Below are 25107 nucleotides of genomic sequence, written 5' to 3'. Positions count from 1 at the left end.
CATGTCTTTGACATGTTTCTCCAAAATTACCATCTGTGCTTTCTTCCGTGCAGCTTCAGTTTCCATCCCCGCTTTTTACGTGCAACTTCACCTTCCATCTCCACTTCCATCTCCGCTTTCTTCCATGCAGCTTCAGCTTCCATCTCTGCTTTCTCTTGGGCGAAGACGGCCTAGATTTTAGATGCTTCTGCATCAGCGCAGACTTTGATGACTTGTTGGCTGAGTGTAGAAGATGTTAATTGTAAGAATCTGGAAGATCTAGTGGAGCACCTAGAAGTTGTGGAGAGATGGGATCTGGATTCATGGACATGTGCGATTTTTACTTCTGCTTTTGCCTTTGTTTGTATTACTAAATCGTTTCTTGCAAGATTAAACTCATTCCATTCCTTTCATTTTTGTATGGAATCTTCTGTGTTGTACAGCTTTAAGAAATCAACATATTTGGCAGACAGTCTTAGTTCTCATAAGCAGCATTCAATTGCTTAACAGCACATTCTAGGTGCAGTCCCTCATGAGCTGGCTGAGACAGAGCTGACATGCATTCAATAGTCTTAGACCATTAGGCTAGGTTCAGACTACGAAATCTCCGGGCAGAAAATTTCCGCCCGGAGATTCACAGTTCCTCATGCGCCGACTGAATTAGTCGGCGCTAGGACCGCGCGGACACTGCAGTCTCCTATAGACTGCTATGTGTTCCGCTAGGATTTCCGCCTGAAGAAAGAGCAACCCCTTTCTTCAGGCGGAAATTTTCTAGCGGATTTTTCATCTGGATTTTCCGCTTCACAAATTCCGAAGTGTGAATTTGTGGACGGAAAAGCATTCACTACACTGTGCATTATAGTAAGCGGAATTTCTGCCGGAAATTTCAAAGCGAAAATTCTGGGGGAAATTCCGTAGTCTGAACCTAGCCTAAGTGGTTGATGTTACTCAGCAGTTCCTCTTTGTTAGCTTCATAGTTCTCTTGAACTTTCCAATTTGGTTGTGATCTCTGAAACTTACAGTTTGTGATGAGATAGCAGTAGCCTCCAATCTTAGTTGAATTGGCTGACAGTGACTCGATCCAAATGACACCTTGTAGATTGTGATGAAGTTTATTCCAAACTGTGCAGATCATACACCGATGAACAAATGGATAGGTCAAAAGATCATGCTGTGAGCAGCTAACAGGTAACATGTGCTGAGATGAAGGATGAAGGAAGAAACAAGAGTGAAGGGAGGGGAGGAGTCCATACTGAGGACAGAATGAAGGGGAGAGACAAGGGACACAGGATAAAAAGGCAAACCATGCATGTGTAACATGAAAGGTATACATAAGTGTGTACAGCTGGTATCTACCTCTATATAGTCCTGTATGAAATCACTTATATGGTATAAAGATCTGTGTACAGATCCTGTGTACAGCTGGTATCTAACTCTATATGGTCCTGTATATAATCAAACATGTGGTATACAGATCCTATGTACAGCTGGTATCTACCTCTATATGGTCCTGTATATAATTACTTATAGGGAATACAGATCCTGTATACAGCTGGTATCTACCTCTATATGGTCCTGTATATAATCACTTATATGGTATACAGATCCTGTGTAATCCTGGTATTTACCTCTATATGGTCCTGTATATAATTCACTTATATGGCATGCAGATCCTGTGTAAGGCTACTTTCCCACTGCTGTTGCATCCCGTCAGGAAAGACCGTCCAAAAAAAGTTTTGGGGAGAGTTTGACGGATGTCATTTTGACGGGGCAACAGCGGGTCCCGTGGCCAGGGGTGGAGTATTGCTGGAGGCCTTTGCTTTATTTGGTGTGGGGGTCCTGACAGTTGTCTGTCTGCTCCTGCTTAGTGTTCTTTCCGAAAGCCAGGAGAGTGGCCCAGCTACTAGTTAGAAGGGGGGATTTAATAATAATAAAGATTTATAATAATAAATATTCTGCCACCAGGCCTGCCAATTGAATGGTTTGCTACCTCCCTGGTGCCAGGGCTTGGTGTGGGGCTAAATGAGAGGATAGATTGCTTTGAGAGGCTGGTGATGACCCAGCTGTGAAAGCAAAAGTTTGTGAATAATCCTGTAAATCTTTAAAGAACTAGAAGCTAAGCTACAGGTAAGGACCTCCAAAGTTTAATTCTGTGCCCTGCACATCACAGGAAAAGCAACAGTAGCTCAGGTAAAATGTGTTGTTTACATTTTGGTGTAAAGGAAATTAATGAAGGTTCCTAGAGGCCTGGGTAAACTTTTTATTGGGATATAAACAGGAAGAAAATGAGGCCAAATAAGGATATAATAAGCAGAACAGTATATAGATAATTTACACCTGAATAAGAAGACATTGATCACCACAGAAATGGTAGAGCAGTAGTTTTTTTCAACTTGGTCATTGCTACGCCAGTTGTACCTGAAGAGCTGGTATTTCTGGCAACTGATGAGTACATAGCCTGGAATCCAGTTCTTTGTACACTTCCATCAGTTTGGAAAACAACGCCCATCACATTAGAGGTAGACCTATACACTGTAGAGTTGACAAAAGTGCAGATTTTTCCTAGCTGTCTGGAACTGAATGGGAAGCCATCATATATTGTCACAGAATCATAGATGCAGGAATCTTGTCTTTCAAGTCTGTTTTGAATAGAAAATGGCCAAATGAATTCATATCAAAATCTTTAAATGAATGTAAAAAAATTAGTAGGCAAGAAATAGCAAGATATTGTTGAAGCAAGAAATGTATACAACTGTTTCTCTAAATAAAAAGTGAAAAGTGAGATAGAAAATACACTATTACATGCATTTCTAACATTACATAACATGAAAAATATACATGAACTATCTATGAGAACTAGCTTTATATATACTGTACCTGTACAACAGCTTTCAGAAGGTCAGAACATATGAAGCTTTTTACTTCAACATCCAGACAGGAAGAAAAGGAGACCGAGGCCAAATAAGGACATATTAACCCCAAGGATGTATAAGTACGTCACCCCACGGTGAGCCCGCATCATATCACGGCGGGCCCGACGTCATAGTGAAGCCGGGACCCGGCCGCTAATAGCGCGCTGCACTGATCGCGGTGCCACGCGCTATTAACTCTTTAGCCGCGCGCTCAAAGCTAAGCCACGCGGCTAAAAGTCAAAGTAAAAACTGCCGGTTAGCTCAGTGGGCTGTTCGGGATAGCCGCGGCGAAATCGCGGCATCCCGAACAGCTTGCAGGACAGCCGGAGGGTCCCTACCTGCCTCCTCGCTGTCCGATCGCCGAATGACTGCTCAGTGCCTGAGATCCAGGCATGAGCAGTCAAGCGGCAGAATCATCGATCACTGGTTTCCTATGAGAAACCAGTGATCAATGTGAAAGATCAGTGTGTGCAGTGTTATAGGTCCCTATGGGAGCTATAACACTGCAAAAAAAAGTTAATAAAGATCATTTAACCCTTTCCCTATTAAAAGTTTGAATCACCCCCCTTTTCCCCTAAAAAAAAAAAAAAAAAACACAGTGTAAATAAAAATAAACATATATGGTATCACCACGTGCGGAAATGTCCGAATTATAAAAATATATAGTTAATTAAACCGCACGGTCAATGGCGTACGCGCAAAAAAATCCAAAGCCCAAAATAGTGCATTTTTGGTCACTTTTTATATCATATCAATAAAAAGCGATCAATAAGTCCTATCAATGCAAAAATGGTACCGTTAAAAACTTCAGATCACGGCGCAAAAAAAATGAGCCCTCAGACCGCCCCATATGCGGAAAAATAAAAAAGTTAGAGGGGTCAGAAGATGACAATTTTAAACGTATTAATTTTCCTGCATGTAGTTATGATTTTTTCCAGAAGTACGACAAAATCAAACCTATATAAGTAGGGTATCATTTTAATCGTATGGACCCAGAATAAAGATAAGGTGTAATTTTTACCGAAAAATGTACTACCTAGAAACGGAAGCCCCCAAAAGTTACAAAACAGCGTTTTTTTTTTTTTCAATTTTGTCGCACAATGATTTTTTTTCCGTTTCACAGTAGATTTTTGGGCAAAATGACTGATGTCATTACAAAGTAGAATTGGTGGCGCAAAAAATAAGCAATCATATGGATTTTTAGGTGCAAAATTGAAAGAGTTATGATTTTTTAAAGGCAAGGAGCAAAAAACGAAAGTGCAAGAATGGAAAACCCCCCCGGTCCTTAAGGGGTTAAGTAGAACAGTATATAGAACAAGTAATAATACCTGGAGGACAGGAGTTAAATATCTATAAGACTTAAGATAGGAAGATGTCTTGCAGTTCTATATGGGCACTGTGCTAAAAAATTTGTGATATCGCTGCAAGAAGTGTGTGCGAAGTATGTTCTCTCCCAGCTTTGTCCTACTGACTGAAATAGTCTTCTATAGAAAGTCTACAGGGCCATTTACTGTCATGTGCACAGAGGGGAAAAGCAGCACTTGGTTGCATGCTTCTTCCCCCTTGTTCTCATGATAGTGGGGGGGGGTCTAAAAACACAGAGCCCCACTAATGAAAACTTTGACAAGTGTTTTGAAGTGACAAGTTTTAAGCCCATAGGACAGTATTTGTGCGAGGGGGCGTAAGTATTTCACGCCCCCTGCACTTCTAGGTGGGGCTTCCAGGGATCACCAGTCTGCCTCCCTCCTCCCATTGTATGTGTGCCCAGTCCACACTGGAGGTAACTGGGAGCAGGCTGTTAGTCGGACCTAATGCTGCCGTAATTGCCCACTGGCCCCTCGTTTGCTTATCAGGCACAGGTAGGTTAGTTATAGGTCCCACTTGAGAAACCTTGGCGTTGGTGTGCGGGCTCAGGTATGTCCTTCATATAAGGATATACTGGCTAATGTCTCAATTTTAACATCAGTGTTGAGGGTTAGCCAATGTCATTGTTACATCTACCACAGTAGTGTACCTATATCCCTGTATGCTATTGTCATTTACCTGACAGTTTAATTTAGCCTCTTAATAGCAAGGATTGGTGCTTGTCAGACCTGCCATAGAGTCATCCTTTCAGTGTCCATTTGAAGTGGTGTCACAAGTAAGTATGTTAATAGGTATATTTCAGTTAGTTCGTCTGACGGGTCCTGTTATCATTCTCAGGTTGTTTCCTTCACAAACAGACGTTACTACCACAGCCTCTCAGGTATGGTTACCACCTTTAGTACTCACTAGTTGGTGGATGCTACTCTTTCCGGCACGCAAGGTATAGTCTACTTAGGGTATGTGAAGCATGATGCTGGGTGTAGGCTGTGTTATTCATGAATTATTATTCATCCTATTATGGTTACTTTTTGCCCTCTATAGGCGTTCCCTCCTACACAGTTTATGGCACACCTCTGACCGCTATACTAAGTTAAGATTTTGTACAGATATGTATGCAACGTTTTCAGTCACTAGTACATGTCTGGAGCCCTGAGCACAAGTTTTAAGCCCATAGGACTGTATTTGTCACAAGTATTTCATGTCCCCTGCACTTCTAGGTGGGGCTTACAGGGATCACATGAGGGGCGTGTGTATATAACTCCCCCTTCTCCTCCAGGTGGGGAGTACATGACATTTGCGGAACCCTCCCAACCCTCCCTTATTTTATTCTTTTACTATGAGGTATGCCCTCTATAGGTGTGCCCTCCTATGCGGTTTATGTCACACCTATGACCACTATACTAAGTTAAGATTTTGTACAGGTATGTATGCAACGTTTTCAGTGACTAGTACATGTCTGGAGCCCTGAGCACAAGTACACTTAAAAGAGGTGGGTTGTTAAAGGGGTATTCCAGGCAAAACCTTTTTTTATATATATCAACTGACTCTGAAAAGTCAGATTACTTCTATTAAAAAATCTTAATCCTTCCAACAATTATTAGCTTCTGAAGTTTTCTGTCTAACTGTTCAATGATGATGTCATGTCCCGGGATCTGTGCATGATGGGAGAATATCCCCATAGAAACTGCACAGCTCCCAGGACATGAGTCATCAGAGAGCAGTTAGACAGAAAACAACAACTCAACTTTAGAAGCTAATAACTATTGGAAGGATTAAGATTTTTTAATAGAAGTAATTTACAAATCTGTTTAACTTTCCGGAGCCAGTTGATATATAAAAAAAAGTTTTGGCCTGCAATACCCCTTTAAGGAATGCTCACTCTTTTCAAGGAAACTTGTCTAAAGGTGCAAGAAAGTCAATTTCAAAGAATAGGGGATATCTGTATAGGTCCTCATTGGAGAATTAATGACAAAAAGTCATAGAAGGTGTGAAAATGAAGGTGACCTTAAGGTCAACTATATAAAATGACAAGTATAAATTTGAAGCACTGCAATGTACTTCATTCTCATGTTGACTGGAAGCCAGTTAAGATACTGTCAGAAGTAACATATACACATTTACAATAAAATATGGACACTTACTCCAAATATATGAAAGATAAATCCACTGTATGCCCAGGTATAACTCTGATCTCCCATACACAATAGGCATTGTTAGGATACAGTCCAGGAAAAAATGGGCTAGAAAAAACTCCAGATGTTTCATTTAGAACCCCTCCACATGTATAGTTAGGTGCTACAACAAAAAAAAATATATGAGAACTTTTCATGCTTTGACCAGTCTCAACACATCCAAGTAGAAATATAATGCAATTTCTCACCTGATGTTACCCAAGGGTCCGGGTGAGTAGCATTTACTGTTAAAAAAATAAATACTTGTAAGAAAAAAATGTACTGTACAGACATATACCAAGGGGAATAAAAGGGGACATACAGGGCAGGTAATGTCCCACAAAAGCTACCCTGACGTGATGAATTGCATATGGCTGGGTTCACACTACATTTTTAGCAATACGGGACCGTATAAGGCTGGGGGGAGCGAAAACTGGACGCTCCCTTATCCCAGCCGTATCTGGCACGTATGTAATACATTTTAATGAGCCGACCGGAGTCAAACGCTGACTCCGGACGGCTTATTTTTGCCCCGTATACGGTTTTCCCACTAGACCTAAAACCATGGTGTACCATGGTTTTAGGTCCGGTTAGAGAACCGTATACAGGGCAAAAATTTTCCAACCAGAGTCAGCATTTGACTCTGGTCTGCTCATTGAAATGCATTACATATGGGCCGGATACAGCCGGTTTTTGCTCCCTCCAGCCGTATACGGTCCCGTATTGCTAAAAACGTAGTGTGAACCCAGCCTAATACTTTAGAATACAGTGAAATACACAACTTCGTAATCACTAACCATAAACATTAATAAAACATTCCTGTTACGTTCTGCGCTCCAGCCAGACACGCTGGCCGTGAGCGCTACCCTACTCTGTCCTCTTCTGCCGGCAGGGCTGGGATTTTCATCGTGGGAGGCGCCCGCATGCAAATCTCAGCCCTTCACTCACCTTTCCAGTCTGTTGCCCCTCTTGTCCTCTCACAGCGCTGGCGCGTGTGTCCCCGCCTCCTAGGGCGCGCGTGCTGGAGCTCATAGATTTAAAGGGCCTGTGCTCTGGTAATTATTACTTACACATGCACCTTTTCTATAAGTATCTGCACCTCCCATTTACCTCTGCCGGATCTTTGTTTGCCAGTGGTGCCTTAGAAAAAGTGTTTTGTCCGTGCCTTGCGGTGTTCCAGACCCCTTTGTTCTGTGACCTGACCTTGCTCCTGTGCTGCCTGCCTTTTGACCTCCTGCCATGTTCCTGATCTTGCACATGTGCCACCAGCCCTGACCTTCTGCTATCCTGACCACAACTTGCTGTATCCCTACTTTGCCTCGTACCTCCTCAGCCGCCTGTGTGGTCAAGTCGTGCCAGGGGTAGCGACCTGGGTGCTGCCTGCCATAGCAAGACCATCCCGCTTTGCGGCGGGCTCTGGTGAAAACCAGCGGCACCTTAGACTCTGCTCCCTGGCAAGGCTCACTTCACTTGCCACACAGGTCCAGCGGATCCGCTACTACCGTGTGTGTTTCAGCCTACTGCCGTGAGTCTTACAATTCCCATCCTGTTTATCAGATGTGTGACATAAAAAACTGAAATCCAGTTAGAGAAATTGCAGTTAAAAGGTTTTCTTTACCTTTACCTCATGTGTCTCGTGTCAAAATCTCTGAAGGTATTATGTGTCAATATGTAAACAAAACATTGTTGTCCAAAGAAACCAGGATAAACATTACTTTTTTCACGCTAAGAAAATGTAACTCTTATCAGTTGCTTTTTTTGATGAGACACTTTTAATACTGGAGGCCCAAGGTTTTTAGCCCTGCCATAAGAGGAGTGATCATGTCTAACCTGGTCTTAACTTGTGCCCACCACTTACCATATGCCATTTATATCTTTCTGCCCTCTTAGGCACCAGGACCTCTGCTCTCCCAACAACTACACCCCTGCAGTAAAGTATGGACACTCAAGCCTCACAGATACTTATGTTTGTACAAAAGTGATAGAGTTACTATTCTCTAATGATCATCAGAGATCCCACTCACCGTCCCCAACACACTCACAAACTTCCCACATGTTATTATGATATCATACTTATAATAAACATATACTTGCAGTAGTTTTACACTCCTTAGACTTAGGTACAGTAGTTGTACACTTCCCCTGGATCACCACAGTAGGGTTTTACGTTGATCTTGATAGACTATTTTTTCAACCTTTTAAACTGTGTAATTACACACTATGGGATAAATGTTATACAAATGTTATACAAAGTCTAAAACATAAGGCTTATTTATTAAATCCCTAACATACATGGAGTATGTTCTCATGTACTATAACATATACAGTTTAATCAGTGTTAACATCAGAACTATTCCTTTAATCCAATAATTCTTAAATCTAAGGGTAGGTTGTTAGCCTTGCACTGATGTTGCAGGCATATACAGTACATAACAATGACTATAATGCACTAATAATGTACTAATGTACAAGTCTAGTCATGACAAATTTTGCCTAGTAATGTTATCCTATATGTGGTTTTACAGGAATTATAGCTATCATATTTATAAATGTGATTATATTGATTAAACCTCTAGCTTTACCTATGCTAACACATGCTTTACAATTGAAAGACATTAGTAGGAATGAGGGGACCTTGAAATACATACTTTACCTTCTTTACTCCATAAACCACTGTGTAGTTTATAGGTTACAAAGATAAAATGTCTGTACATATTACCTAGTGTCTATATTAAAAATAACATCCATTTTAAAAGCTGAGATCCAATCAGCTTGGCTTTTGACAAACGAAATATAGGTTTCAAATTTCTACAAGGTCACAAATTCAGTCCTTCATAAAACCAGCTCTATATTTTTCTAACAGGTTATTTTGATATAAACCATAATCTTTAAATGTATCATTTCAGTTTCATTTCTTAGTCTTAGACAATATGGAGTGTTACCTGGAGGAGTGGTAGGATGACCTGCAGGGATAAAAATGAGGACAGTTTAAAACAGAAACTTTTTCAAATATTTCTGAGCCTCAAACTCAGATTTCTTCTATTTGTCCTTTTTATTTCTATGACTTTCTGTTACAGGAGGATCTTTCTGAGCCTAGAATCTAAATAAGTTTGAGCCACAACGGGATAAGGCTAACCATAGGCAATTTCACCTGCAGATTTCTTGCAGTCTTGGGGTATGTTCACATGGTGGAATGTCCGTGCAAAATTCAGCAGGAATTGATTTCAATTGGATTCTGCTGTGCTGAGCAGACGGTGGAATTTCCGCGGCAGATGTGTCTGCCACAGAAATCCCAATTCTGGCAGCTACAAAAAGAATAGACATGTCAGACATAGACATGTCTATGAGACAGCACCTTTACGAGTGGCCCTAGTGCCTGCCAGATTCTTCAAATGTATTGCATATATTGCCATGCGGACATTCTGCACAAATTACACCATGCGAACGTGGCCTTGTATGTAAAGAAAACATAGCTACTTTCTTCCATAAACAGCACCACTCTTGTCCTCAGTTTCAGTGTGGAATTAAAGCTCAATTCTATTGAAGTAAATGGAGAATAGTTGTGGCACCAAAGACAACCTAAGGACAGGGGTTGCACTATTTGTAGAAGAGAGCAGCTATGTTTTTTTAATGGATAATGCTTTTTATCGTGTGACTGAGTTGACCCTTCAGTCTATTGTGCTAGTAAAAACATTAATTTATAACGCTCTGGATAACAAAATTGTTAATTATGTCCTTTGCAAAACGCTGTGCTTTGTTGATTCTGTTAACAATTAAACATGGTAGAGTTTAAATAGATTCTAGAACTAAAGATGTATAGCTTAAAAAGCCTAAAACATTAACTCCTTAAGGACCGAGCATTTGTCAGTTTTTGCACTTCAGTTTTTTCCTGCTTACCTTTTAAAAATCATAACCCTTTCAATTTTGCACCTAAAAATCCATATGATGTCTTATTTTTTGCACCACCAGTTCTACTTTGTAATGACATCAGTCATTTTACCCCAAAATCTACTTCGAAACGGAAAAAAAAAATCATTGTGAAAGAAGAAAAAACATGCAGGAAAATTTATAGGTTTAACATTGTCCTATTCTTACCCCTATAACTTTTTAATTTTTACATGTACGGGGCGGTATGAGGGTTCATTTTTTTGCGCTGTGATCTGAAGTTTTTATCGATACAATTTTTGTTTTGATTTGAATTTTGGATCACTTTTTATTAATTTTTTTTATGGTATAAAATACGCTATTTTGGACTTTGGAATTCTTTTGCACATACGTCATTGACCGTGCGGGTTAATTAACTATATATTTGTATAGTTTGGACATTTACGCACGCGGCGATACCACATATGGTTATTTTTATTTACACAGTTTTTTTTATTGGGAAAAGGGTGGTGATGCAAACTTTTATTAGGGAAGGGGTTAAAGGATCTTTATTACCTTTTTTTTTTTTTTTTTTACTTTTTTTTTTGCAATGTTATAGCCCCCATAGAGGACTATAACATGCAGTACATTGATTCAATACACTGATCACTGCCATTGCATTGCAATGCAGTGATCATTGTTATTGGTGGTTGATTGCTCAAGCCTGGATTTCAGGCTTGGAGCAATCAATCACTGATCGGACACACAGGAGGCAGGTAAGGGACCCTCCTGTTGCATTCTAGCTGATCGGCACATCGTGATTTTACCACGATGGTCCCGATCAGCCCGACAGAGCTGCCGGGAAGCTTTTACTTTCACTTTCAAAGTTGATTGCCTCGTCTAAAGAGTTAATGCCGGACATTAGCCCGATCGGCGATGTCCGGCATTAGCCGTGGGTCCCGGATGCTTATAGCAACCGGGACCCACCGGGTATGAAGCGCGCTCACCTGCTGAGCGCGCGTCATACCTCGGGAGCCGCATGTGGACGTTTATAAATGTCTATATGTGGCAAGGGGTTAATGGCTTTATAAACAAAAAGAAAGAACATTTGGAGGTCTTGAAAAGTATTTAGATACTGCCTTGTGCTGAAATAAGAAAAACAAGTTTTCCCTCACCATTCTGTATTCAATATCCCATATTGACAAAGTTAAAACAGAATGTTAGAATTCTTTGCTAATCTATAAAAAAGACTCTTTCAACCAGGGTGTATCCAGTTGTTGCCAAACTACAATCCGAGCATGCCAAGCTAGCGAAAGGCTGTTTGGGCATGCTGGTAGTTGTAGTTTTGCAACAGCTAGAGGCATCCTGGTATTATCCTTATTAATTAGTTGGGTATAATTTCCCACGATTTGTACACATATTTGGAGATTTTCTGACATTCTTCTCTGCAGATCCTCTCAAGCTCTGTAAAAACTTGGTTGGTTGGTGGACAGCCATTTCAGGTCTCTCCAGAGATGTTCAATTGATTACAAGTCAGGGCTCTGGGTGGGCCACGATAGAATATCCATCGAGTTCTCAGAGTCACTTCTGTGTTGTCGTGGCTGTGTGCTTATGGTTATTGTCTTGGTGGAAGGTAAACCTTTGGCCCAGTCTGATCTCTAGAACACTCTGGATCACGTTTTCATTTGCAGATTTTTTACTTTACCTTGACCAGTTTTCCTGTTCCATTTGCTAAAAAAAAATCAACCCCACAGCATGATGCTCCCACCATGCTTCACAGCAGGGATGGTACTGGACAGGTAATGAGCAGTGCCTGGCTTCCTTCAGACATGATGCTTAGAATTGGGTCAAAAAGTTTAATTCTGGTTTCATCAGACAAGAGAATCTTGTTATTCATAGTCCTTCAAGTGATTTTTTTGCAAACTCCAGGTAGGCTTTCATGTGTCTTTTACTAAGAAGAGGCTGGCCACTGTGCCAGAAAGCTCAGATTGGTGGAGCGCTACAGTGATGGTTGGCCTTCTGGAAGTTTCCCCCATCTGCATATAGGATTTTTGGAGCTCTACCAGACCATTGTGTTCTTAAACATCTCTCTAATCAAGGCCCCTTTCTCCTTATTACTTAGTTGGATGGGCAGCCTGCTTGAGGGATGCTGGTTGTTTCAAATTTCTTCCAGAAATATTGAATCATAACCCTTCCCTTTACCTCCTTGGTTAACACATTAAGGACCAAATCTGGAAGTTGGGGGGCTCTCACTATATATTATATGTATGTGTATGTATATATATATATATATATATATATATATATATATATATCGAGGTTAAAATATAGGCTACGGACCTCAAGATATATATATGTGGATGTTTAAAATGTATAAAACAGACTACTTGTATCAGCAAATGGTATTTATTAAATTGACCATTTCTCGAACCCTGACATACATGTACGTCATGGGTCGGCTCCCATTCTATAATGCGGGGCCACGGCATGGCCCCGCATCATAGCGGGCTGGGCCCGACACCTAGCAACGGCCGGGACCCATGGCTAATAGCGCGCGGCACTGATCGCGATGCCGCGCACTATTAACCCTTTAGAAGCGGCATTCAAAGTTGAACGCTGCGTCTAAAGTGAAAGTAAACTAATGCCGGTTAGCTCAGGGAGCTGTTCGGGATCGCCGCAGTGAAATCGCGGCATTCCCGAACAGCTTACAGGACAGCCGAAGGGTCCCTACCTGCCTCCATGCTGTCCGATCGCCGAATGACTGCTCAGTGCCTGAGATCCAGGCATGAGCAGTCAAGCGGCAGAATCATTGATCACTGGTTTCCTATTAGAAACCAATGATCAATGTAAAAGATCAGTGTGTGCTGTGTTATAGCTCCCTATGGGAGCTATAACATTGCAAAAAAAAAGTTTAAGGGTGCGTTCCCACAGGGCGTATACGCAGCGTATTTGACGCTGCGCAAAATGTATGGCAGCAGCGGGAAATACGCTGCGTATTCCTTGCTCACTATACACACAGGGCTTTCCGGCGACAGCCCTATGTGTGTAGTGAGTTTTGGAGGCGGGGCCGTGTGCCGGCGTGTCTGTGACGCGCGGCTCCGCGTCCAAAACTCACTACACACATAGGGCTGTCGCCGGAAAGCCCTGTGTGTATAGTGAGCAAGGAATACGCAGCGTATTTCCCGCTGCTGCCATACATTTTGCGCAGCGTCAAATACGCTGCGTATACGCCCTGTGGGAACGCACCCTAAAAAAAAAGTGAATAAAGATCATTTAACCCCTTCCCCAATAAAAGTTTGAATCACCCCCCTTTTCTCATTTAAAAAAAAAAACTGTGTAAATAAAAATAGTAATAAACATATGTGGTATTGCCGCGTGCAGAAATGTTGGAATTACAAAAATATATAGTTACGGTAATTAAACCGCACGGTCAATGGCGTACGCGAAAAAAAAATTCCAAAGTCCAAAATAGCGTACTTTTTCTATATTATGAAAAAATTAATAAAAAGCGATCAAAAAGTCCGTTAAAAACTTCAGATCACGGCGCAAAAAATGAGCCCTCATACCGCCCTGTGTACAGAAAAATAAAAAAGTTATAGGGGTCAGAAGGTGACTATTTTAAACGTATACATTTTCCTGCATGTAGTAATGATTTTTTCCAGAAGTACGACAAAATCAAACCTATATAAGTAGGGTATCATTTTAACCGTATGGACCTACAGAATGAAGATAAGGTGTTATTTTTACCGAAAAATGTACTGCATAGAAACGGAAGCCCCCAAAAGTTACAAAATTGTGTTTTTTCTTCAATTTTGTCACACAATGAATTTTTTGTCCGTTTCGCCGTAGATTTTTGGGTAAAATGACTGATATCATTACAAAGTAGAATTGGTGGCTCAAAAAATAAGCCATAATATGGATTTTTAGGTGCAAAATTGAGTTATGGTTTTTTAAAGGTGAGGAGGAAAAAAACAGAAAAACCCCTGGTCATGAAGGGGTTAATAGATTAAATAAAATGAAATACAGTACAATATTATAAGTGATCCATGCAGGACCCTTGCTATGGACTAGATTTAGAAAGTATATACATACATATATGTACACAGGGGTGTGGAAATTTAAAAAAAAACTACTTGTCCAAGGGACTAAAGCGGAACACAATCTACTTGTCCCTCAAGAAAATCCACTTGTCCTGGTAGATAAAATAATTTCAACCAAAATAGTCTGATTCCCCCCCCCACTAGACCACCAGGGATGGATATAAGATCCTTTAGACACTGCTGACAGCGGTGATCTAATGGGTTAATAGGCGATCGCAGTATGTCAGGCTATTAGCGGGGGGAGAGCTGTAGATCCTCTTACACCCTAGCCCAGAAAAGTCTAGATGTAACTTTTTGATCACCTTATAAAAAATTTCTAATATGAAGTGACCAAAAATGAGCAATTCTGGACTATTTTTTACATTTACACCGTTCACCGTACGGTTTAATTAACATCATATTTTAATAGTCTGGACATTTCCACATGCAGCGATACCACTTATGTTTATTTTTGTACTTTATTTTTATTTAAAGAAAATTGGAAACTTTTATTAGGAAAGGGGCTTATTCACATGTATATGCACTTTTTAAAATATTTTAATCACTATTTTTCAGTCTCAATAGGGACTTATGTGTTACTGGGGGGGGGGGGGGGGGGTTCTGCTTCTCCAGTTTATGTGCTGCATTTTGTGTCAGAAAATGCTGGAAGTTGCATTTAGTTACTAGATAACTACAACTCCCAGCATGCCCTGATACAGTCTATGGTTGTGTGGGTGTTGCAGCATGTTGCACTGTATAGTAGTACAGTTAAGGTTATTGTGTAACATGCTGGGAGTTGTAGTTTTGGTTTGTGTCAGCTGCAGAGCCATAGTCTGTGTCAAGGAATACTGGGAATTACAGTTAGTAACTAAAACACCCAGCATGCCCTGATGCAGCCTATAGCTTTGCAGCTGACCCGAACCAAAACTACAACACCCAGCATGCCCTGATGCAGCCTATGACTCTGCAGCTGACCCGAACCAAAACTACAACTCCCAGCATGTTGCACTTTATAGTTCTACAGTTTAGGTTATGGTGAAACATGCTGGGAGTTGTAGTTTTGGTTCGGGCGTGTTTGTCTGCATCCGTGGGGCTCTTGGTTGGCGGGTGAGTATGAAGGGGGGGGGGGATTCTGGGGGTGTAATTTAGTGCGGGTGCCACTAAAAATAAATAAAATTAGATGGCACAACTGCCCTAATGCCCGACGTGACAGTCCGCTCCTATACAAAACATTCATGTCATACACAAATCATACACACACCCGCCACTGCCCCCCCCACATCATACATTACATACACACATACACTCACACCATACATACACCTGCCGCTGCCCACCCCACATCATACATCACATACACATCACACATCACACTTAGACATTATACACACATCATACATTACATACACATCACACTTAGACATTATACACACATCATACATTACATACACATCACACACAGACATTATACACACATCATACATTACATACACATCACACATAGACATCATACACATCACACTTAGACATTATACACACATCATACATTACATACACATCACACATAGACATCATACACACATACACTCACACCATACATATCCACCAGTGTTTCCCAACCAGGGTGCCTCCAGCTGTTGCAAAACTACATCTCCCAGCATGCCCAGGGCTGGAGGCACCCTGGAGGCACCCTGGTTGGGAAACACTGATATACACCATACATATGCACACATCATACATACACCTGCCGCTGCCCCCCCATCATACATTACATACACACATCACACATACACTCACACCATACATATACAACCACCCTTCCTGCCGCCGTCTGCATTCTCTGCCTCCTCACCTGATCCGGCCATGAGTGGACATCAGAGCTGTAGTCCCGGCCGGTGTGAGGTGAGATTTCAGTCCTCTCCTCTCTCCCCTCCCCCCGCTCTGTGTTTTCGCCGTGCAAACAAGCAACCGCCCCGTGGTGGATTAGGTCCTGTCTAGACAGAGCCGGGGAGAGGGAGAGGGAGGGGGAGGGGGGAGCTGTGTGTGGGGGATGGAGCTGTGCACGGAGCTGTCAACATCCTCTCTCTCACCCTGCTGTGTCTTCTGAGCTCCGTCCATCCTCCGGGAGGGGAGATAAGGGGGCTCTGCAGTCAGCTGGAGGCCACCGCCCCCTCCATACACTCTGAGCGCCGGTGTGAGGTGGAGACTTCCATCAGCTCCTGCGCCTCACAACGACATTAAAGAAAAATAAGGGGGAAGGAAGTCTGTCTGTCCCTGCTAGCCCGATACAGGGCTAAATCTATAAACAAATCACCTGCCCGGCGCCCAAAACTACTTGTCCCGGGCGTCGGGCTATAGGATTTCCACATCCCTGTGTACATAATCATGCACACATATATATAATCATGCACATTTGTAAATATAAATTAATAAGATAAAATAAATAAATAGAATAGAATAGAAATAGTCCATATAACAGCCACCTCAATTGCTTAGGAATAGTTCAGATAGTAATTAGTTGTTTTGACCACTTATTCACTTTAACAAGATATCAATGTTTCAAAGTATCAAAGTTTCAAAGTGTCTGTTTGCGCATAGTTTGGCAGTAATCCACAGAAGAAAATTATGTTAGGTGGTCTGCACCACTCACCGCACCACTAGTGTTGGAGGTCCCGGGATGGTAGCCTTGTTGGATCTAGGCTTCGTCTTGCACAGCTGGGCTGCCGGCTCGATATTGAAGTCTGCACAATGAATCCCGATGTCCCAGTATCCTTCCGATGTGGCACGGAGATGCGTCCGGCCATGGTGGTGGTAGGAATGCGGTAAAGGTGGCAGTGAATGGATGCAGGCAGGTGGCGGTATTCAGACAAGCAATGGTATTACCGGACGGTGTCCTTGTGGCTGAGTGCATACGTCTGAATAGTGGTCCCGTTTTTAGGGGGTTCCAGCTGTTGTGAATAAGGGTGGTTGAACTTGCAATAGGTGGTCTGTATGACTTGGGTATACTGGCTAGACGCGTTTCGGGGAGACCCATTTTTCAATAGCAATGTATATGATCAGTGCTTTAAGTGGGCCGGTACGCGCCGGTACTCAGTACCGCCACTTTCAAAAATAGCTCTTGAGCATACCACCACCTCTCCGTACCGGAACGCAGGCCCGTCGCTAAAGGACAGGCAAACCAAGCAATTGCTTGGGGCCCCGAGCTGGCCCAGGGCCCCCAATTAATGCCGGTGTTTGCCTGTCCTGTACTGCTGCGCTATCCCGGTTCGGCAGGCAGCTCGGCCTGTCGGGCCAGAGCCTGCATGGAGCGGAACGGGAGGCAGAGACTAAAGCCGCTCCCTCTGGCTCCTTTTCGTTCCAGCCCCGGCTCACCGTCTACACGGCTCGCGCTCAGTGACGTCACGCTCCGAGTCCCAGAATTCAAGGGCCGGTGTAATGTCCTGACGCCTGCCCTAGAGCATAACATAACGATGCGCTGTGCGCAGTGCGCGAACTGACAGTGGTATCATTACTGCACGGCGTTAGCGCTGCCACTTGCTCTGACAGTGAGTAAGTGTGAGTGTGAGTGTGAATGTGATTACAGCAAGGTTCTGCCCTGTATTCCTAGGGGTACTACTAGTAGTACCCCCAGATTAACCCCCCTCCCCTCCAGACCCAGTAGGCAGGTAGGTAGTAGTACTAATACGGTACTAGTTCTACCAACTACCTGCCTACTTGGTCTGGAGGGGAGGTGGGTTAATCTGGGGGTACTACCTGCATACTTGGGGTGTGAGGAGTTATTTATGTTCAGTAGCACTCTCTACAGTAGCTCTTTCTAAGGGTATTTTTTCTAAATCCTTTTGCACATTTTATTTATGTTCAGTAGCTATTTCTATCTCAAGTAAATCCACAAACTAATAAAAGGATTTATTATTTTTTATAAGGTCGTCTGTTGACTGCTGTATATAAAACCCCTTCAATATAGTTGTTGTTACCTCAGGGGAGGAGGGGAGTCAGTAAAAACAAAAAAATAATAGATGACTACCGCCGCCTCTTTTGGGCCACTTAACCCCTTAAGGACTGAGCCCTTTTTCACCTTAAGGACTCGGCCATTTTTTGCAAATCTGACCACTGTCACTTTAAACATTAATAACTCTAGAATGCTTTTAGTTATCATTCTGATTCCGAGATTGTTTTTTGTGACATATTCTACTTTAACGTAGTGGTAAAATTTTTTGGTAACTTGCATCCTTTCTTGGTGAAAAATCCCAAAATTTGATGAAAAATTAGAAAATTTTGCATTTTTCTAACTTTGAAGCTCTCTGCTTGTAAGGAAAATGGATATTCCAAATAATTTTTTTTTTATTCACATATACAATATGTCTACTTTATATTTGCATCATAAAATTGATGAGTTTTTACTTTTGGAAGACACCAGAGGGCTTCAAAGTTCCGCAGCAATTTTCAAATTTTTCACAAAATTTTGAAACTCGCTTTTTTTCAGGGACCAGTTCAGGTTTGAAGTGGATTTGAAGGGTCTTCATATTAGAAATACCCCATAAATGACCCCATTATAAAAACTGCACCCCCGAAAGTATTCAAAATGACATTCAGTAAGCGTTTTAACCCTTTACGGGTTTCACAGGAATAGCAGCAAAGTGAAGGAGAAAATTCACAATCTTCATTTTTTACACTCGCATGTTCTTGTAGACCCAATTTTTGAATTTTTGCAAGGGGTAAAAAGGAGAAAATTTTTACTTGTATTTGAAACCCAATTTTTCTCGAGTAAGCACATACCTCATATGTCTATGTAAAGTGTTCGCCGGGCGCAGTAGAGGGCTCAGAAGGGAAGGAGCGTCAAATGGTTTTTGGGGGGCATGTCACCTTTAGGAAGCCCCTATGGTGCCAGAACAGCAAAAACCTCCACATGGCATACCATTTTGGAAACTAGACCCCTCGGGGAACATAACAAGGGGTAATGTGAACCTTAATACCCCACAGGTGATTCACGACTTTTGCATATGTAAAAAAAAAAAAAAAATGTTTTACCTAAAATGCTTGGTTTCCCTAAAGTTTTACATTTTTAAAAAGGGTAATAGCAGAAAATACCCCCCAAAATTTGAAGCCCAATTTCTCCCGATTCAGAAAACACCCCATATGGGGGTGAAAAGTGCTCTGCTGGCGCACTACAGGTCTCAGAAGAGAAGGAGTCACATTTGGCTTTTTTGAAGGAAATTTTGCTCTGGGGGCATGCCGCATTTAGGAAGCCCCTATGGTGCCAGGACAGCAAAAAAAAAAAAACACATGGCATACCATTTTGGAAACTAGACCCCTCAGGGAACGTAACAAGGGGTAAAGTGAACCTTAATACCCTACAGGTGTTTCACGACTTTTGCATATGTAAAAAAAAATAAAAAAATGTACCTAAAATGCTTGGTTTCCCAAAAAATTTACATTTATACAAAGGGTTAAAGCAGAAAATACCCCCCAAAATTTGAAGCCCAATTTCTCCCGATTCAGAAAACACCCCATATGGGGGTGAGAAGTGCTCTGCTGGCGCACTACAGGTCTCAGAAGAGAAGGAGTCACATTTGGCTTTTTGAAAGCAAATTTTGCTCTGGGGGCATGCCGCATTTAGGAAGCCCCTATGGTGCCAGGACCGCAAAAAAAGCCCACATGGCATACCATTTTGGAAACTAGAGCCCTCGGGGAATGTAACAAGGGGTTAAGTGAACCTTAATACCCCACAGGCGTTTCACGACTATTGCATATGTAAAAAAAAATAAAAAAAATGTACCTAAAATGCTGCTTTTCCCAAAAACTTTACATTTTTAAAAAGGGTAAAAGCAGAAAATACCCCCCAAAATTTGAAGCCCAATTTCTCCCGAGTACGGCGATACCCTATATGTGACCCTTAACTGTTGCCTTGAAATACGACAGGGCTCCAAAGTGAGAGCGCCATGCGCATTTGAGGCCTAAATTAGGGATTGCATAGGGGTGGACATAGGGGTATTCTACGCCAGTGATTCCCAAACAGGGTGCCTCCAGCTGTTGCAAAACTCCCAGCATGCCTGGACAGTCAACGGCTGTCCGACAATACTGGGAGTTGTTGTTTTGCAACAGCTGGAGGCTCCGTTATGGAAACAGTGGCGTACCAGACGCTTTAATTTTTATTGGGGAGGGGAGGGGGGTTGTATAGGGGTATGTGTATATGTAGTGTTTTTTTACTTTTTATTTTATTTTTTGTGGTAGTGTAGTGTAGTGTTTTTAGGGTACAGTCGCACGGGCGGGGGTTCACAGTAGTTTCTCGCTGGCAGTTTGAGCTGTTGCAGAAAATTTGCTGCAGCTCAAACTTGCAGCCCGATACTTACTGTAATCCTCCGCCCATGTGAGTGTACCCTGTACTTTCACATGGGGGGGACATCCAGCTGTTGCAAAACTACAACTCCCAGCAAGCGCTGACAGACTGTACATGCTGAGAGTTTTAGTTTTGCAACAGCTGTAGGCACACTGGTTATGTATCACGGAATTTGTGACCTTACTCAGTGTTTCAAAACCAGTGTGCCTCCAGCTGTTGCAAAACTACAACTCCCAGCATGTACGGTGCATGGTGTAAGGTGACTGCTGGGAGTTGTAGTTTGCAACAGCTGGAGGCACACCGGTCGTGAAACACTGAGTTAGGTAAAAAAAAAAACTCTAAGTTTCACAACCAGTGTGCCTTCAGCTGTTGCAAAACTACAACTCTCAGCAGTCACCGACAGCCAACGGGCATGCTGGGAGTTGTAGTTATGCAACCAGCAGATGCACCACTACAACTCCCAGCATGCACTTTAGCTGTTTGTGCAAGCTGGGAGTTGTAGTTATACAACAGCTGAAGGTACACTTTTCCATAGAAAAAATGTGCCTGCAGCTGTTGCAAAACCATAAGTCCCAGCATGCCCATAAGGGAATGCTGGGAGTTGTGGTGGTCTGCCTCCTGCTGTTGCATAACTACAGCTCCCAGCATGCCCTTTTTGCATGCTGGGAGCTGTTGCTAAGCAACAGCAGGAGGCTGTCACTCACCTCCTGCTGCTGCTTCATCACAGGACTGTCCCTCGCCGCCGCCGTCGCTCCTGGGGCCCCGATCCCAACATTGACGCCGGGGATCGGGGTCCCCAGCACCCGGGGTCGTCTTCCCGCTCACGCCCTCCGGAAGAGGGGCGGAGCGGGTGCGGGAGTGACACCCGCAGCAGGCGCCCTGATTGGTCGGCCGGTAATCCGGCCGACGAATCAGGGCGATCGTGAGGTGGCACCAGTGCCACCTCACCCCTGCAGGCTCTGGCTGTTCGGGGCCGTCAGAGACAGCCCCGAACAGCCAGTAATTCCGGGTCACCGGGTCACTGGAGACCCGAATGACCCGGAATCGCCGCAGATCGCTGGACTGAATTGTCCAGTGATCTGCGGCGATCGCCGACATGGGGGGGCATAATGACCCCCCTGGGCGATATGCCGGGATGCCTGCTGAACGATTTCAGCAGGCATCCGGCTCCGGTCCCCAAGCGGCTAGCGGTGGGGACCGGAATTCCCACGGGCATATGGATACGCCCTGCGTCCTTAAGGACTCGGGATGCAGGGCGTATCCATACGCCCTGCGTCCTTAAGAGGTTAAAGCACTGCATATGACATACATTGCTATTGAAAAAGGGGTCTCCCTGAAATGCTTCTAGCCAGTATACCCAAGTCATACAGACCACCTATTTCAAGTTCAACCACCCTTATTCACAACAGCTGGAACCCCCATAAAAATGGGACCACTATTCAGACGTATACACTCAGCCACGAGGACGCCGTTCGGTAATACCACTGCTTGTCTGAATACCGCCACTTGCCTGCATCCATTCACCACCTCCTTTACCGCATTCCTACCACCACCACGGCCTTACGCATCTCCGTGCCACATCGGAAGGATACCGGGACATCGGGATTCATTGCGCAGACTTCAATATCGAGCCGGGAGCCCAGCTGTGCCAGCCTGCAAGACAGAGCCTAGATCTAACAAGGCTACCATCCCGGGACCTCCAATGCTAGCAGTGCGGTGAGTGGTGCATAGCACCAAACATCTTTTTCTTCTGTGGATTACTGCCAAACTATGCGCAAACAGATAATTTGAAACTTTGATACTTTGAAACCTTGATATCTTGTTAAAGTGAATAAGTGGTCAAAACAACTAATTACTATCTGAACTATTCCTAAGCAATTGTGGTGGCTGTTATATGGACTATTTCTATTCTATTTATTTATTTTATCTTATTAATTTATATTTACACATGATACAGGGTGGGCCATTTATATGGATACACCTTAATAAAATGGGAATGGTTGGTGATATTAACTTCCTGTTTGTGGCACATTAGTATATGTGAGGGGGGGGGGAACTTTTAAAGATGGGTGTTGACCATGGCGGCCATTTTGAAGTCGGCCATTTGAATACAACTTTTGTTTTTTCAATAGGAAGAGGGTCATGTGACACATCAAACTTATTGGGAATTTCACAAGAAAAACAATGATGTGCTTGTTTTAAGGTAACTTTATTCTTTCATGAGTTATTTACAAGTTTTTGACCACTTATAAAATGTGTTCAATGTGCTACCCATTGTGTTGGATTGTCAATGCAACCCTCTTCTCCCACTCTTCACACACTGATAGCAACACCGCAGGAGAAATGCTAGCACAGGCTTCCAGTATCCGTAGTTTCAGGTGCTGCATATCTCGTGTCTTCACAGCATAGACAATTGCCTTCAGATGACCCCAAAGATAAAAGTCTAAGAGGGTCAGATCGGGAGACCTTGGGGGCCATTCAACTGGCCCAAGACGACCAATCCACTGTTACGCCGAGCGCTCCGGGTCCCCGCTCCTCCCCGGAGCGCTCGCTACACTCTCCTCACTGCAGCGCTCCGGTCAGATCCACTGACCCGGGGCGCTGCGATACCGCCTCCAGCCGGGATGCGATTCGCGATGCGGGTAGCGCCCGCTCGCGATGCGCACCCCGGCTCCCGTACCTGACTCGCTCTCCGTCGGTCCTGTCCCGGCGCGCGCGGCCCCGCTCCTTAGGGCGCGCGCGCGCCGGGTCTTTGCGATTTAAAGGGCCACTGCGCCGCTGATTGGCGCAGTGGTTCCAATTAGTCTGATCACCTGTGCACTTCCCTATATCACCTCACTTCCCCTGCACTTCCTTGCCGGATCTTGTTGCCATCGTGCCAGTGAAAGCGTTTCCTTGTGTGTTCCTAGCCTGTGTTCCAGACCTCCTGCCGTTGCCCCTGACTACGATCCTTGCTGCCTGCCCCGACCTTCTGCTACGTCCGACCTTGCTTCTGTCTACTCCCTTGTACCGCGCCTATCTTCAGCAGCCAGAGAGGTGAGCCGTTGCTAGTGGATACGACCTGGTCACTACCGCCGCAGCAAGACCATCCCGCTTTGCGGCGGGCTCTGGTGAAAACCAGTAGTGACTTAGAACCGATCCACTAGCACGGTCCACGCCAATCCCTCTCCGGCACAGAGGATCCACTACCTGCCAGCCGGCATCGTGACAGTAGATCCGGCCATGGATCCCGCTGAAGTTCCTCTGCCAGTTGTCGCTGACCTCACCACGGTGGTCGCCCAGCAGTCACAACAGATAGCGCAACAAGGCCAACAGCTGTCTCAACTGACCGTTATGCTACAGCAGTTACTACCACAGCTTCAGCAATCATCTCCTCCGCCAGCTCCTGCACCTCCTCCGCAGCGAGTGGCCGCTTCTGGTCTACGCCTATCCTTGCCGGATAAATTTGATGGGGACTCTAAGTTTTGCCGTGGCTTTCTTTCCCAATGTTCCCTGCACCTGGAGATGATGTCGGACCAGTTTCCCACTGAAAGGTCTAAGGTGGCTTTCGTAGTCAGCCTTCTGTCTGGAAAAGCCCTGTCTTGGGCCACACCGCTCTGGGACCGCAATGACCCCGTCACTGCCTCTGTACACTCCTTCTTCTCGGAAATCCGAAGTGTCTTTGAGGAACCTGCCCGAGCCTCTTCTGCTGAGACTGCCCTGTTGAACCTGGTCCAGGGTAATTCTTCCGTTGGCGAGTATGCTGTACAATTCCGTACTCTTGCTTCAGAATTATCCTGGAATAATGAGGCCCTCTGCGCGACCTTTAAAAAAGGCCTATCCAGCAACATTAAAGATGTTCTGGCCGCACGAGAAATCCCTGCTAATCTACATGAACTCATTCACCTTGCTACTCGCATTGACATGCGTTTTTCCGAAAGGCGTCAGGAGCTCCGCCAGGATATGGACTCTGTTCGCACGAGGCGTTTCTTCTCCTCGGCTCCTCTCTCCTCTGGTCCCCTGCAATCCGTTCCTGTGCCTCCTGCCGTGGAGGCTATGCAGGTCGACCGGTCTCGCCTGACACCTCAAGAGAGGACACGACGCCGCATGGAGAATCTCTGCCTGTACTGTGCTAGTACCGAACACTTCCTGAGGGATTGTCCTATCCGTCCTCCCCGCCTGGAAAGACGTACGCTGACTCCGCACAAAGGTGAGACAGTCCTTGATGTCTACTCTGCTTCTCCACGTCTTACTGTGCCTGTGCGGATGTCTGCCTCTGCCTTCTCCTTCTCTACTATGGCCTTCTTGGACTCTGGATCTGCAGGAAATTTTATTTTGGCCTCTCTCGTCAACAGGTTCAACATCCCAGTGACCAGTCTCGCCAGACCCCTTTACATCAATTGTGTAAACAATGAAAGATT

The 25107-nt window shown here is 44.0% G+C and overlaps 1 protein-coding gene across 1 annotated transcript in view; it reads right to left on the bottom strand.

The window, feature by feature from the left end:
* Nucleotides 1-25107, bottom strand: part of DMBT1 (deleted in malignant brain tumors 1) — a 222876-nt gene that overhangs the window by 32228 nt on the left and 165541 nt on the right. Inside the window, exons 14-17 of the mRNA XM_056563617.1 lie at nt 9370-9390; nt 6637-6672; nt 6398-6551; nt 2398-2618 (exon numbers count right to left, since the gene is read on the bottom strand). Coding sequence (XP_056419592.1) covers nt 2398-2618; nt 6398-6551; nt 6637-6672; nt 9370-9390 — 432 coding nt within the window. The remainder of the gene's footprint in view (nt 1-2397; nt 2619-6397; nt 6552-6636; nt 6673-9369; nt 9391-25107) is intronic.

Source organism: Hyla sarda, chromosome 3, assembly GCF_029499605.1.
Source record: "Hyla sarda isolate aHylSar1 chromosome 3, aHylSar1.hap1, whole genome shotgun sequence".
Classification (NCBI taxonomy): domain Eukaryota; kingdom Metazoa; phylum Chordata; class Amphibia; order Anura; family Hylidae; genus Hyla; species Hyla sarda.
The sequence above is the reverse complement of the archived record's forward strand: the minus strand, read 5'-3'. Positions and strand labels throughout refer to the sequence as shown.